This window comes from Pseudomyrmex gracilis, unplaced genomic scaffold (assembly GCF_002006095.1).
Source record: "Pseudomyrmex gracilis isolate BER0280 unplaced genomic scaffold, ASM200609v1 scaffold_2, whole genome shotgun sequence".
Lineage (NCBI taxonomy): Eukaryota > Metazoa > Arthropoda > Insecta > Hymenoptera > Formicidae > Pseudomyrmex > Pseudomyrmex gracilis.
Window position 1 is genome coordinate 343433 of NW_018020586.1, and position 15582 is coordinate 359014.

The 15582-nt window shown below is 42.1% G+C and overlaps 1 protein-coding gene across 7 annotated transcripts in view; it reads right to left on the reverse strand.

Annotated features, from left to right (window-relative positions):
• The window catches only part of LOC109854101 (serine-rich adhesin for platelets-like), a 31340-nt gene extending 15977 nt beyond the window's left edge, over positions 1–15363 (reverse strand). For 2 of the 7 annotated variants that reach the window (XM_020426901.1, XM_020426892.1), the window contains exons 1-7: positions 14502–14794; positions 13288–13994; positions 10955–11042; positions 2387–3662; positions 1612–2294; positions 1420–1476; positions 897–1058 (exon numbers count right to left, since the gene is read on the reverse strand). In XM_020426901.1, the coding sequence (XP_020282490.1) occupies positions 897–1058; positions 1420–1476; positions 1612–2294; positions 2387–3662; positions 10955–11041 (2265 nt within the window). In that variant the 5' untranslated portion in view covers position 11042; positions 13288–13994; positions 14502–14794. Of the gene's footprint in view, positions 1–896; positions 1059–1419; positions 1477–1611; positions 2295–2386; positions 3663–10954; positions 11043–13287; positions 13995–14501; positions 14795–15318 lie in introns of those variants that run through there. The other 5 variants (XM_020426883.1, XM_020426918.1, XM_020426926.1 and 2 more) reach the window with 5 other exon arrangements.
• Positions 15364–15582: the final 219 nt, after the last annotated feature.

Here is a 15582-nt window from a genome sequence, read left to right on the forward strand (position 1 = left end):
TTGATTGTACATCAATTTTAAACGCATCTATTCATTACCAATCGCTTTTCATAAAATACCAAAGTAAAGTCCGCGATCAAAGACCGCGTCGAACGGATACTTTGTAACGTACACTTAAAGTTTCTTCCTTTTTTTTTTTTTTTTTTTTTTTTTTTTTCTTTCAATTACATCTTGAGAGAACTTCTCGTCGAGGATTCGCCACTCCTTGCGTCACGGAGTCGTTTTCGATCCAGTCTCGTTTGGATGTTCATTGTTGCGCCCGTGTCCACTAAAGCGTCTCCGCAGACACATTTCGAAAGCCTTCCCGCGAACGAGCAGGTTTCCTTAAGATCGTTCCGTTCCGATTATGCTTTACCATCACCCGATCACTATAAACAAGCTTTACTGGTGCTAAATCAATCGCAAATATATTAATGACGCATCATCGTCCAGTTCTGATTGGTTCTTGATGATGCGTTTGCGTGCGAGTTTGTTTTTTTTTTTTTTTATATATATATATATATATGTAATTACCACAACACACCATCCTTACTTTCTCCCTTTCTGTTTCTACTCTGTTGTGCGACGATTGTAGTAACTTTCGAGAAGCTGTCGTAATTCGATGACTGATTGCAAGGAAATTGTTTCTAATGATTACTTTTTTTTGGTAAAAAATGAAATTAAAGCTTTTTTCTTACTTGCAATTTTTTATCTTAAATTTGGAAAAGATTAAAAAAATATGTGCGAGAAGTGACAACACTTCTTCGTCAGAGCGGACGTTTGTCTGGGACCATGGGGATGGCGAAAAAATCTCCGAAGCATGGGAAACGCATGGGGAGTGGTGAAGCGAGTTTGGTTTTTTTTTTTTTCAATGCGCAAAATTCTCAATCTGCCATTAATACTCGTTTTGTTCTTACGTGTCGCGTGTCTTGACCGGGGAACGAAGTTAGGGAATTCGTAGGGTTGGCGTCTAGGACTACGTCTGTCGCAAACGCATTTCCCACGGTTTCGAGTTTTTCGGATACATGCATCGTGCTGGACCGCGCATGCCGACGTAACGTACGTTCCTTTAGATGTTCCTACGTAGAAGGGGCATTCCAAGCTTTATACTATGTATAAAAATTTACACAGAAAGATGTCGGGTAGTAAAGAGACACCACCATTATTAATTCGATTTTACTTCTCTATCAGTCCCCTTACGCACTCATCGTCGTGAGTGACGTCATGCTAACGTTTTCACGAATTAGAGAATTCAAGATCCAAGTACTACTTCATGCCAAAGTATCGCTAATTTTAATATTTTTTAATTGCATCCAAGTGACTCGAGTTTGAGAAAGATCGGATGTAAAAAACAAAATGTTATATGAATTGTTACTTTGTTAAATGTACAAAATTATTATTGATTAGATTGAGATTTGCGAGAGGGAGCCAGTGTCTTACCTGGACGCTGCTTCTGGTTGTGGTCTGAACCCCGATGGATTTTGTGTTAGAATTTTTCTGAAATTATTTCTTCGACTGAGTTTTTTCGTCGCTGATTGATTTAGAGATAACTCGAGAGAAATTGTAAAACACGAGAAATGTGTATATTTATAAAAAAAAAAAACAGATTGTTTTGAATCAATTCAAGCTCACCAATTGATTTAGTCTGGCCCGAAACGCGGGAGGATAATTGTCGCTCTCGATTTCTATCTTCTTCGGCAGAACGGCGTCTTCGGATTTGCTGAAAGTTTTGCTTCCTCTTGTCACGCTCTTCGTCGTGACGCTCGGTGATACGGTGTCGCTCTCGTCTTTCGCTTTTGGCTTCTTCGTGCCTCTTCTTCCAGATTTTGCGTTATTCAACGACGGCGTTTCGGTGCCACTCGATGATTCGGTCGGCGAGATTATCTCGTTGGTCTGGTCCCGATTAACTGACGTAAAGGTAGTGGTCGGAGGAGCATCGTGACCAACGTGACTGGGTCGGCGTCTGAGAGTCCACCCGGGATTGCCGCGTAATTGCGTCTCGCTTTTCGGCGTGGTGGCCTTTAAATCCGCAACGCTCGAAGACGTTCCCTCTGTCAAGCCAATCTTTCGGCCGCGAAAGCCTAGACCGTGATTAAAGAAGTCCTCCTTCGATTGCTTCTTCGATCGGGAAGAAGAACTTTCTCCTCTTCCCTTGTTTCGAAAAGCTCGTTCGGTTGAAGTTGATGTTCGCGCGACTGTCGACGATCTTGTCGTCGTGTAGACGGAAGCGGCTGTTGTAATCTCCGTCTCCAGGGTGGGTACGGTCGTGGTTTCGGCGATCGTCACTTTCGGAATGAAAGCGGTAGTCACGACGTCTGCGAAAAAAATACACGTGTAAATTTATGCGTGTGTTTACAAACAAATATATTTAAGTTTTTTTAAATTAAAGCAACAAGAACAAACTCACCGAGATTGCTGGAAGCAGAACGCGACCGACTTCTGGACTGCGTTCGAGCATCTTGCTCCACTTTAGTTTCCGCGACTTTCAATCTGCCGTCCTTCGTTCTTCGCTTTCCTTCGCTTCCGGCGCGTCTGTCAGTGGACGAACCGACACGTCGCGTCTCCGTTCGTCCATTGGTCTCGGAATCGACAGTTCTGCCTCTACTTCTTCCTTCGGTCGCATTTGTATCTCTCGATTTGGAACGACTTCTAGAACCGGCGTTCTTCGATCTGTGTCTCGTATTGGAAGATCGTTCGTTCGTTTCCGCAGTGCCGTCGAACTTGGACGAACCTCGTCGAGAATTTCCTGTGGAATTTGCTGTTTCGGTATTGGACTCATTCGGCGATCTACCACGGGATTTCGACCGGTCGGATTGTCTGGTCTTCTTCGATCTCGCGATATCGTTGCTGTTCTTCTCCTTGATCGGTCTCGCGGTTTGTCTCGGTGACGAGATCGTAGTCAGAAGATTGGCGTCTTCGTCGTTTCTGACTGCCAGAGGAATGTCCACTCTGACGCTTTCGGAGCCCGACAGCAAAACATCGCGATCTTTTATTTTATCCTGAGTAACATCCGCGGTTACATCTTTTTTTCTCGATGCGTTTGCAGAACCAACGTTCTCGATCGTTTGTAAATTTTCCGGTCGCGTTTGTTCGCTTTCCGATCTGCCGCTCGGTCTTCCGACTTTATCCACGCTTTCAGTTGTTGTCGACGGAACTGTCCGTCTCGTTTCTTTCTCGTTGTAAATCTTCCTTCCCGTTCTCGATCTGAACTGTCCGGGCGATTTCGTGAACACCTCGTGTTCGAGCTTCGCGTCATCCACCCAAACGAGAGACGCGTCCGAGGATATTCGTTTTGAGGCCGTCTGTCGTCTCGGCGTTTGCGTTTCGGACACGTTTTCCTGGTTGTCGCTCTGCCTGTTCTTCGTCACCTCTTCTTTGACGGGTATCACGTGCGATCTCGAACGATTTCGCGAGGTATCGCCGGGATTCACGTGTCTCGAATTAGTGCGTGACGTAGCGACCGGGTCGATAGTTTTTAACGACCTCGCATTGGACGATCTGCTCGGACTTTCTCTCGCGAGATGCGTCTCGTTGTGTTTTCTCAAGTTGGAAGCCGCTTCCGAGCGGGACGAACTCTTGTCGCGTTGCGATTTGATCGTTGACGTGGAAACGCTCGGTTCTGTCGTCGTCGGTTTGGAATTGTATCGCGTGGTGCCGCGACTCTGTATTTTCTGTCCATTTTCCTAAAAACAAAGTCAATTGAACCGACATTAATAAATAAATACACGAATAAAAAATACTTAATATATTGTTTAAAAAAAAAAAAAGTACAAGAGAATTTTCTCTCTTTCTCGCGTCACTGCACAAATTAGAAAGTAAATTAAATGTTGCTTTTCGAGATATACATCGTAGTTTCCATGTTTCCAGTGATTGATGAACTCGATAGCAATAATTGTTTAATTCAACGTGCACTTAGAAGTCGCGATCGTTATGCCTCAATTGAAACAGACGGAGCGTATCACGTAATCGAAATCCGGACACCATCGTCGGGAGAAAGAGAGAGAGAAAAATCGCAGCGAGATACGCGACAGGTCGCGTATTGCGAAGATGTCATATCTGACGAAATCGCGGGCAAAGGTAGCAATTACGCGATTAAGAGGATCCCCTGGTATTTACGATTAAATCGGGTAATAACCCGGCTCGATCGATCGCGATCGGCTGTCGTTGACAATAACGTCCAATGGATCCGATTAATTGGCGGTTCCAGTTTTGTAGCTAGAAAAATAGTTGAGGAGGCTTCCTCGTCAAATTATACCTTCAACCATCCGCGTTAATAAGCGGTATTAAATCATTCGTGACTGCATCGACCCTCGTTGAGGCTCGGAGGAAAATGACTCTAGCGTGCACATTCTTCGTTCGCTAATTTTTTTTTTCCTTTGTTTTAATCCTCGCGGACTTGCTTGCGATGTTGGACGTTTGCATAAGGCACGACCCGGACGTGTCGTTCTCACGTGATCGATTTTTGTCTCTCGTATCGGATTATTTCGCGGCTCTTCGTCAAATTGGTCGGCGAAACGAAGTGACGAAACCGTCGAATTTATTATTCGGACAGAGAGATCAAACGATCGACGCAGAAAATTCGTCACAGATTTCACAGATTTTGGGGAAGGCGGGACCTTGAATGTGATCAGAGAAAAAAAACACGAGATTTGTTTTTTTTGGAAAAACGGTCGTGAAAATTTCGTGGCTTGCGAATTTGCGTTAGATCTGCACTTCGTCTTGCAATCAGCAGGTACTGAAAGTAAAAGTCGATGTGTAAGTCGTCACGCTATGTTACTCCGCCAAGATATTCTACTAAATGCGAAGCCGCTGCTCGGATCGGATTTGCGTGTAATCGCGAAGCAGATAATTAGGAAATGATGTACTCTCTTTGCGAGCAATATGCAGATTGAATGGGCTCGATGACATAAGAAAGATGAAGTGTCAGCAACTTAAGCGCTCGTTAAACAACTCAAGAGAAAATCTTTGAGGAACAGTGATTGGACGTTAATTACCGACGTCTCGGTGAAATATCGCAATTTTAGTCTTTAAAGTTGTTTCGCAAAAAAAAAACATTAAATCTTATTTGTCACTTAGATATTCTTTTCTGCGAGAGATCGGTAATCTATAATTAAAAATCAGTTATAAAAAGAAGTTACGTAAAATGATATCCGCATCTCATAGCGTGCAATTAAACGTCCGTCAAAAAAAACTGCCGCAGGAATCGTAAAAGAGTTTACGATTGGAGGGAGTGTCCTGAGTTAAGTTCCGGGACGGGCTAGTGTAAACGGGCGTGTGTAGAGAGAACGATATCGAGATCAGAAAGAGAGAGAGTCGAAATTAAAATTAACTTCAAGGTATGACACTCGCGCGATCGACAGAATTTTTGAAATGTTCGGACGTCATTGCGCAATTGCAGTACGCGCCGATTGTCGGAAAAGTTATTTGAGCAGTGAGTGAGAGGGAGTTCTCGCCCGAAGGTGGACTACTTCTGCACCGTCGAATCCAAGAGGGTCGTCTACGTCCGGGCGCCTTGTCCTTGGTATTCGCAATATTAATATGTTATTTAACCTGCTTTTAATTCAACTAGTAAAACAACCTTTTCTGTATCGCTTCTTGCGAAAGTTCGCAGCTGTTGCTTGTTCTATTTTTTTTTTTTGCCAACTCATATAAAAAAAATAAAATTGACTTCTTGCAATCGTTTTACGACACAACATCATCCCGTTAATAATTTATCACATTCTGCGTCCTTGTCAAACATCAACTGTAGAGTATTTTATAAAATTTGTCTTCGTGCATATGTTCATGTACAAGTTGTACACAGGTGTGTAGCCGCATTGTGGGTCGCGCGAGCGACCTAGAAATCTGGTCGAATCTTGGGCTTGTTTCAGAGGTGTGGTCTCGTCGAGTCCAAAAGTAGTTTTTTTCTGGTTTCGTATTACTACGAGATCATCTTTCACTTTCTCCTATACCTGTTTTACGTCGTGTTTTCTATGTCTGCACACAATAACAGTATCTCGAAGTTACTGCGATATTCAAACGTAGATGACAAAGAGTTTGGCACATTTCAATTACAGTATATTTACGTGTAAAATGACAATCGACGCGAGACAGCATTGAATTCGCATCAGTCCTAGAAGATTGGGGTATTTAGTAATCCGCGTTGAACATGATTGTAGATCGACGATAAATAATTGCAGGTACCTAATCGTAGATTGGAACGCCTGCAATAATTTCTGATAGACGCGAGCAAGAGTTTTGCAATACAATATTATAAAAGCAACACATTTCTCGTTAATAAGCGAAACCGAAGCGCGCTTGAAGGGCGCTTGCATGTCGAACATCGCTAAGCTGAGCGCACATGAGGACTGTGACTAGGCTAATTTAATCCTGACAGTTCACATTCATTATCGTATAATCAATCTGTGCGTTCTGAAGTACGTATCTTGAATTTATACGTTCTTTATCCTCACAATATCGAAATGTAACCTAGATTTTTAAGCGTTCGCTTACGAAATCCGGAAATAAATATTTAAAAAAAAGAGAAAGTGCTTTTTTTCTCGAAAGAGACATTAAGTTCTTCGGGACGCGATGAGAAATTCGCGTAACGGCGATTTTTCTTCTTTAATCCAAAGTTATTTATTTCCTGACAGATTTTATTTCCTTTAGGAGCGTTATTGGTTTGAGAAGTTACTTTTCAATTCTCAACAATAAAAGATCCAACGTGTTGTTTGCGCTTCTCACACAGGCTGATTCAGCTTACGGGAAACAATAAACGCTCGTTCTCACGCGTTTAAACGAAGATCATCCTTCGAATGTTACGGATTTCAAGACTGAGAAAAAGTATAAATTTTACCGCGTTGCCGCCGTTACAATTGATTTCAGACTCCCAGACGTTCGGTGTGTACGAGTGAGTCGTTATTGTAACAATTCGTTTTAACGCGCGCAAGAGACGGCGATATTGCATAAAATATGAAGAAATCATTATACAATTGCGTTTGCGCGCGTCACTGAATTTAAATAATATAGAATATCAGAGCTTCGCCGCGCGACCATTCCGTAAAATTGCTACGTTCGATACGAATGTTTGCATAATCTACAGTTGCGAAATGTTGCACAAATTTTGACCCAATTCTTTCAACCCGATATTTATTTTCACACGTGTTCTCCTTTTTTTACAAGCTTGATCGTTTTGGGGAAAAAATCGACCGGAAATAAGAAAAGCCGAAGGCGACAAGACGAATCGGGAAGTACGCCGAAGTGAACGACGCGAGGAAGAAGCGCTTTCTCTGACGGAAAACTCTCGATTTAAATCGCGTTCGTGCGCGCTTGTGCAACGTGCCACATCCGTCTGTAAGGTCTTATCAGCTCAGTGTGTATCCGTACACACGCACGCAATAAAACATCATCAAGCCGCGACGCGCGTTTATCACGTAGTGCACACAATCTGTGTGTATGTTATACGCGTGTACGTGTGAATGTATCGGGATTAAACGAGGGCAACGAGACGTTGATTATAAATTACGAAATACTCCCTCGAACTGGAGTGTATTGACGTTCGATTCTGACGTGTAACGACCTTTTTTAGATACAGATCGCATCGTATTTCTAGGATAATATTGCGTTACCCGCGTCTGTGTTAATTATAAAGGTCTCTCGCTGCGACCTGACGGCGACGAGAGACGTCGTGCGAGAGAGTTGAGAAGCTCTCCGTTTCGAAAGCTCTCGCTTCGCGTTTCAGCGAAGAGCAGCAGGAGTCCGAGAGTTGCGCACAAAACCGAGTATTGTCTATATTAAGTTCATATTTTTCTAACTCAGAAGCGATCTTCTGGTGTAAATCCGCGGATATTGATCGCGAGGGTAAAAAGCGTCGTGTCTTCTTTGCAGAACCGCGTCCGCCTTGAACCGTGCGCCGATTTCCGGCGGCGGGATGATTTACTAATCGACAGATCTCTTCATACCGTAACGCAGACATTATCCGTTATTATGACGAAAGATGTCGGTGCGAGGACGTCGGTGCGATGATTTGTAAAGAGCCATTACATTTATACAACGGCGCAAAAACTGTCCTGGAATGAAAAACTGGAATGAGAAATGCGGTCTTTATGCATTTACGTAACGTGTCATTAGATCCGATAAGAAAAGCGAACATCGATGTGCAAATTAATTACGAGGATCGTGAGGAAACACGCGTTACCAATCGTGAATATCAAACCGATGCTATTTGCAAAAAATTTTATTTTATTCAAGAATTTCATCATTTCGATATCGCGCGCGCGAGCTTCTCTCTGCGTTTTCTTCTTGCAGTTGCGAGTGAACGAGCCAATTTTTATTCGTCCAACTTGAATTGATCTTTTTCTCGCGCCGTGTAAGTCGATTTCAACCGACGTTATATATCCGTGACAAAAATACACCAACGTTCAAACTAGGTCGCAAGGATGGAGAAAATATTTTGGATCACGCGGTATGCACATATCGTTCGTTAAAAGCGAACGGCGAACGACTATAGGCGTGGTCCATGCAAACTTGCGATCTCTTTTTTTATTCTTAATCCTCTCACTCCATTTATATGTACATGCTCTGTTCTCTGCGCTGTGTGTGTGTGTGTGTGTCTGTCAGCATTGGCACTATATGTGGTGGCACGCGAGCTCTGTTTCTGTATGTTCTTCTATAAATGCGCGAGAATTAAACAATCACAATTCATATGTAATTAGTTAATGATGTAACATGAAAGAACGTGTCTCTCTCTCGCGGTCGACAAGAATTTTGCGAATTTTAATCAACACATTTACTTATTCGAGATGAGACCAATCGTGTGTGCAAAGTAGTTTTGTTATCGTTTTGTTTTATTATGTAAAAAAAATGTAACGAACTTCCGAAAAAGTCAAATTGCATCTGTGTTGCGAGTTTTCATAATTTACACGCCATTACACGATCGAGCGTTTCCAAACGTGCAAAAAACACTTAGCCGTCTCGTAAAACCCGGAGCGCGGAGAAACGGAGCGGCCGAGAAAATTTCCGCGTATCGGATTACCGATTACAGTTCGCTCGAACCTCAAGCGCATTGTGTGTTACGGCTGAAGCACCTGCGCGACGGACATAGCTCTGACGATAATTAACGATACGTACAGTTAACCGGCTTCAACGCGCGGAATTCAATCGCTCGAGAAGTAGAACTGATTTAGATATGACAGATAAAACGGTATATCGAGCGGATATCACAGCTGACATTTGTACGCAAAAAAGATAAGCGGCGAGACACGTGCGGAAGTTGGACGTGTGCAACTTTCGCGTTTTTTTTTTTTTTTTTTCGGGAGAAGATAGAGAAGAGAGAAACGATTGATATATTTTATCGCGCACGATTAATTTGCACAAAAACGAATAGTAGTATCGAAGAAGAAATTCGTGTTCGAGCCAAAACTTCGTCGCTTCTCTAGCAAATACACGGGCTGACGTTTTGCGACGTGAGGTAAAAATGGACTCTCTCGCGACGTCTCTCTGAAAAAAAGGTAGTAAAATTACCAATTTGGAAATAATCAATAACAATTAACGTTAGTTTGTTTTTAATTCTCGAGACAGATAAACTTGACCTCATAAAAGGCGGTCGCGCAGATCGCAACTTCCTTTTGTCAAACGAAATGGTATTTAAGCGTCTCTGTCAAGCGTCAAATGACATCCTTAAGTCAGAAATGATCGTCATTATGTAATCAATGTACACACACGCGTGACAACAAACTTGTGCGCGCAACGAGAAACGAGTTTCCGGAAGATCCTTACGACATTCGGATAAATCTGTTGATAAGAGAAAGACGATTATATTTGTGAACGTCGGAACTCGAAATGTGTCGGTCCAACCTTTTGCCTGGTGAAAGAGTCTCGGCGAAAGCGCGTCCGAGAGATCTTCCTACTTGGCAATCGCATTATTATTAGGCTAATGCAAAACGAACAATCTGCGAATCCGAACTTGATTTGCGAGTCGAACGACCGTCAGAAAAAAGATGACGACGACTTGGCGCATTGACAAATTGCAGCGTGTTTCTTAGTTTCTCTTTTATACAATCCAAGTTATTCGCACTTTCATTTTCATCCACGCGTTATTACAGTTAGATCTCGGCTAATGTATCCGAGCGATTTTATAACGCGAGAAATGCGTTTTTCTACACGAAGAATGTCCAAGTATATCTTAATCGCGTCGATAATAAATTCGATATCTCGCGTAATTTTTGCCAGAAATTTCCGCTAAGATTTTGAGAGAGCGCATTTCGCTTTCGTACAAATAAAGATTTTAATATTTATGCGACGTGTAATTTAATGTGTAATTAATAATTTTTACGAACTGTGCTAACACTTCGAACGTTCTGTCGCGCGGTTTGAAATACGTCTCGTCTGCACACAATCGAAAACGATTTATCGCCGCGCGTATATTTCAACGATAAAACGTCGTGAATCATTCGTGACGAGTTAGTTTTTCTTTTCCTTTGTTATACAAGTAATTATCATAAGGAACTGCTTCCTTTCCCGATCTCTAATTACCGAGCAACGTTCATCGCATGCAGGCAACTTCACCTGCGCGATTCAGTCGAATAATACGAATCGACTCGTTCCGCTGGGTCGACGGCCTTCGTGGTAAAAAAAAAAAAAAAAAGAGAAAAAGAAAAACGAAGGAAGGAAAATCACAGCGCAATGTTGCAAACGTTAAGTACGCATCCTTGACACAAAAGGTGTTTAAAACGGATCTTATCGGTTTCCCAAGTTTATATCACGCGCAAATAAATAATTGCGCTCTCCCCCCGTGCTCCTCTTTCGCAAGTTTTTGGATTCGCGCGCTTGTTCACTTTTCGCGTGTCAATTTGCACGCGAAACGCAGCTGATGTTAAAACTACGTACAAGCGTTTTTCAACGCGCAAGATTTGGAGCTCTCGTTCTTCTTTTTTTTTTCCAATGTGCTAAATGTATTTTTTATCGTGCGCGATTGCGCTGTTCGGTAATTACTCACCTGATTAGTCTGTCCACGAGAGGCCTCGATAACGACGAAGACTAGCAGCAACGCCACTACCAAGCTCAAGGAAAACGTCCTCGCCATTCTAAAAAAAAATATCAAAAGGTTACTCATAGAAAGATCATATGTTAAATACATGTAGAAAAAATAGAGTTGTTTCTAACGAAAATATTTCATAAGTGAAAACATCACAAATTCGACGATGTTAATTTATCTTTAAGCATTCACATGTTATTATGTTTGCGTTTCCGTCTTCAAAATAATCGAAGATATCTCGACGATCTTTATTCCCTTCCGCGGTAAACGCGACATCTGACCGTGTCATATCAGTGTAAGACGCTTTTGACACCTGAACAACAATAAGGTTTTTGAAGTCTGTTTTTGCAGCCGCCGTTCAAGTGCCTTTCAACCTGCACACCTAGTGTACTTGGGTCAGTTCACTGTATGCGCACACAAGACCAAACGCAAGCATTGCCTGAGCGTTGCTCAAATTTACTTTTACTCTTGCCGGCTGTTAGTTACCATATCGAGTTACGTGTTGTTCATTTTCATAGCCGCGCGGGTAATGTTCGCGCAACAGGCGCGAACGCGCATTCTGGTTCGCCCAGTTTTCTTGATAAAACATCAAGATAAATTACATTAGAGAAATAAACAACACGCGTACAACTCTCAACGATTAATTTGTTACATCACTCGCGGGAAATGAGAAGCTTATAATCCATGACAATTCGCGTAATCGATCGCGAGTAATTGATCTCCACGCGCGGTTTGCGTTTTAAAACGCAAACTTTTTCGCATTTGTATCGTTTAGATATCCGTCGCAACATCAAAGCGTCCGATGAATATCATTAATGAATTATCAGAAGCAAAGATTCGAATCTCAATCCACCGTGAATAAATCGATCGTGACGATGATCGATAACTCGGACGAGCGCCTTTTATTGGGCGCGCGGATGAATGGAAGCGCGTCGTGATGAGAATAAAAGGATCGATGAGATACGCCAATTGCGCGCTATTATTATCCATCTGATTATCATCCGGCGGCGATTGTGTTACATTTGTTCCATTCAGTTTCTGCAAGTAATCGCGCGGGTGGCGAGAGAATGCGACATTGTCTTGCGATTCTGTCCACTTGAGCTCCCGAACGTGGCCAACAACGCGGACACAATAAGCGAATAATTTGTTCTGCGAACATTTGTTTACACATCCGTCGAATATTCTCGCTCAGGCGAGAGAACACGCGAGCGGATAATGCCGTCTGGGAAAAGAAAAAAAACATAAAGAAGCGGTAGGCTAGAGATCGCGTGCGATCGGGAATCAAATAATCGAGCTTCGTAATCACCGACTTTTAAATTTCTCACATTTATTCGTATGGCTATGTACGCGCCGATAGAAAGTATAAAATTCTTTCCACGCGATACATGATCGGCGATACGGTATCGCGTTGTTTCCCGAGAGCAGCAGTTTTGCAACACGTAAAGTCTTTTTTTAGAGAAATTATAAACCCGTAAAAAAATTGGCTTATTATATATTTGTTAGAAAGCAAACGGATGTGTGTTTAGAATAACTTACATACGCGCTGAAACTGCACCGTAACAGACGCTTTATGTAACATTACACATTTAAGATACTAATAATTTTTTTAGTGATTATATAATAGAATTTTCAATGAACAATTTGAAGTGAAAAACATCATAGCACGTCTATGATGATCTTCTCGCTTTCATCTTCTTTCACGCGCAATATGTTAATAATCGAAATTGACGGTTTGCAAGCGTGAAACACTAATGAGAAGAAACTCTCCGAGATGCTCTTGCGACCCGAGACATCATGTTCGAGTCATCGTCCGAATGGATAAATGTCCATGTCGAATATAAATTGCTGCTAGGACGGAAGTGATAAATTTTCGACGTTTCAGCGATTGTTCGTTTTTATGATTACATTGGGTGCCCGACTTTTACGTAAGAAAACGGAGGTCATACATCTGCGGCGGTTTGCGCACGTGAAAGTGGTCTGCCGAGTTGTGTCTGCGAGAAACGGTCAGTTTATGCTGAACCTGATTCGTTACAGAGTCGCGCGCTTTTGGGGCCGCGTGAAAATTAATCATAACGAACGACGGCGAGTTATTGACAATAACAATTTCGTCGTAATTTTAATGAGAAAATTATTATAAAAACAGACACTTTCAATTTGTTATTCTTACGTAATCGAAATAAATAATTTTGTTTGCGATAAATATTGTTTTGTTCGTCAAATTGTTCACACATTAAACGCAAACGTTGCAAAATGCAGTGTGTTTAAAAAAACACACAGTGTTGATCATAGCTCACCTTGCAGCTAGCGTCGATCTTGTCTAATCCTATGTCTCATTTCAAGTCACCACAGCACAATTCGCCCTGGCAATCCGTAATACTTTCTCCGATAACGGATTAAGCGGAGAAACTTGGCGGGTCGTAATAAATAAAACGAATCGCGGCGTTTTCGAAGCGAGGAGACGGTCACCAGGTGTTTTTTGTCGAAATTTCGTCGTACAAGAAAGCGTCGCGGAACTAGGCGGTAACAACCGAGAATAGTTGTCACGATCACAGAATTTTAAGAATCAGCGCGAATCGAGCTTGATCCAATCAGGTAGGACGATGGCACGTGACGCATCTTCGGACGCGCCGATTTTTCGCGCGTTTCTCGCTGCGCAGGACGAGGACGAGGATCGGTAGAATGCTACGAGACAAATGCAAGTCGATCGAACGGCAGGCCGTGTCAAAAATCCCGCTCGCCAACGGGGGAGAAAAAAAAGCCATTCGACCAGGCATTTTCCCTTTCGCCCGAATGTAGAACCGCCACCACCACGGCGATCACCACCATCGCCACCGTCACCTCCACCACGGCCGGTTGCTGTCATGCCTATCACCATCGCTATCGCCACCGGCTATCGTTATTACTGGTGTTACTCTCTATATCGCTGATGTGAAAAACACATTCAGTGATCAGAGCGACACCGAACCAGACCGGCATGATCCTTCGCAATAGTCATCTCAATCTGAAAATGTTTTATTTATCATAGTACAAAATTTAATTTAATTTATAATTTGAATAATAGATAATTAAAATTTGTAACAGATTGTTGAGAATCTATTGCAATGTATTGTATCAAGTCACAAGTCTCTAAACAACTTGCTAAAATTTGTTAAAAAGTGATATTACATTTGAGAGACTAAATAATAAGATTTTAACTCTTTAATGTGATTCACAAACGCGATAAGAAGCGTTTAATCAGATATAAGATTACATTTTTTGATATGGGTCGCATTTTTTATCTCAGTCAAGTGGTAATCCTCGATTAGCTTATAATGTGCAACAACATGCAACAAAATATATCTAACGTTTTTTTTTTGTCTTTAAACGCAATTAAACAATATTTGTGTTTTTGTTCTTTCTTTATCGTTTCAGAAACAGATATTGTTTCAATTACACGCACAGAACATATAAAAGTCACATTGTTAACAAAGAATCAAGATATATATGTGTGTAAAAGTGTGGCTCATACCTGACTTCGCATTAACCTCTTTTTCGAGATAACACACGTGGTGAGACAATTCGAAACAAAGGCATCGAAGGAGCGGTCCCCGAATTATGCAGAACAAATTTCAAGGACGTCCGACCGCAGACATTTTCTTCAAGGATCTTGATCAATTATCTAAAATTAGTCCAAATCGGTGTCGCCTGAATTACTTCGGACGTCTGTAAAGAGAGGAAGGAAAGCAACGGTTATTGCTTTTGGAGAGAGAGTTGTGCGCGCAATTAATTCGCTAGCAATAAAATACCGATATAAAAAAAAAATTGAACGCACGACAAAGAGCGCGTCCGATAAGAAGAAACCCATTCGTTGCGCGCATCGCGCGCGTCGCTTTCTCTCCTGATCGTCTAACGATCGAGAAAATAGATCGTAGACGATCAGGATCAATAATGCGTGATCGACTGAAAGTCGGATAAAGGAGAAAATGACGATCCAATTGCTCTCGTGATGTACTTGCTCGCCCGTTTGTTTTAATGCACGGGTATTAAACGGCGATGACATAAATACACGCCCCGGAGTACGCGCGCGCGCGCGCGCGCACTCTACTTTTGCGTTTGAATATGCGACGTTGTGAAGGAAGTGAAAAGTCGAACACGATTTCTCGGTTGTGCATAAGTAATCTCACAAGTCATCGTTACACACGTGTTCCATTTTTCAGGGTGGTTGTTTTGTTTTTTCTTTTTTTTTTTGTTTTCAAAGAAATAATCGAAAAATACACACAGAACTTTCCAAGCTTGGAGAAAAATAGTTGTATCACGCGTTCGCTCACCCATCGAGACCGACTTACTCTCATTTGTTGCGTCCTCCGGTTGTCGGTAAAAAACATTCAAAGACATTTCATTTGTATGTACTACGGAGATGTGAAATTTCATGACTATCTTGACGAAAAGGCGATTGTTTCTTCCGTGCTTTTCCGCGAGAGCTCGTCGAAGACTCTTGAACCTCCTCCTCTTTGTTTGAACGAAAAACAAAAGCTGCACTCTTTGCACCTTTTCTATTTGTGTGTCTATTTTTCTCCGATCTCTTCGTTCGTTTTCCCGGAAAGCTTCAA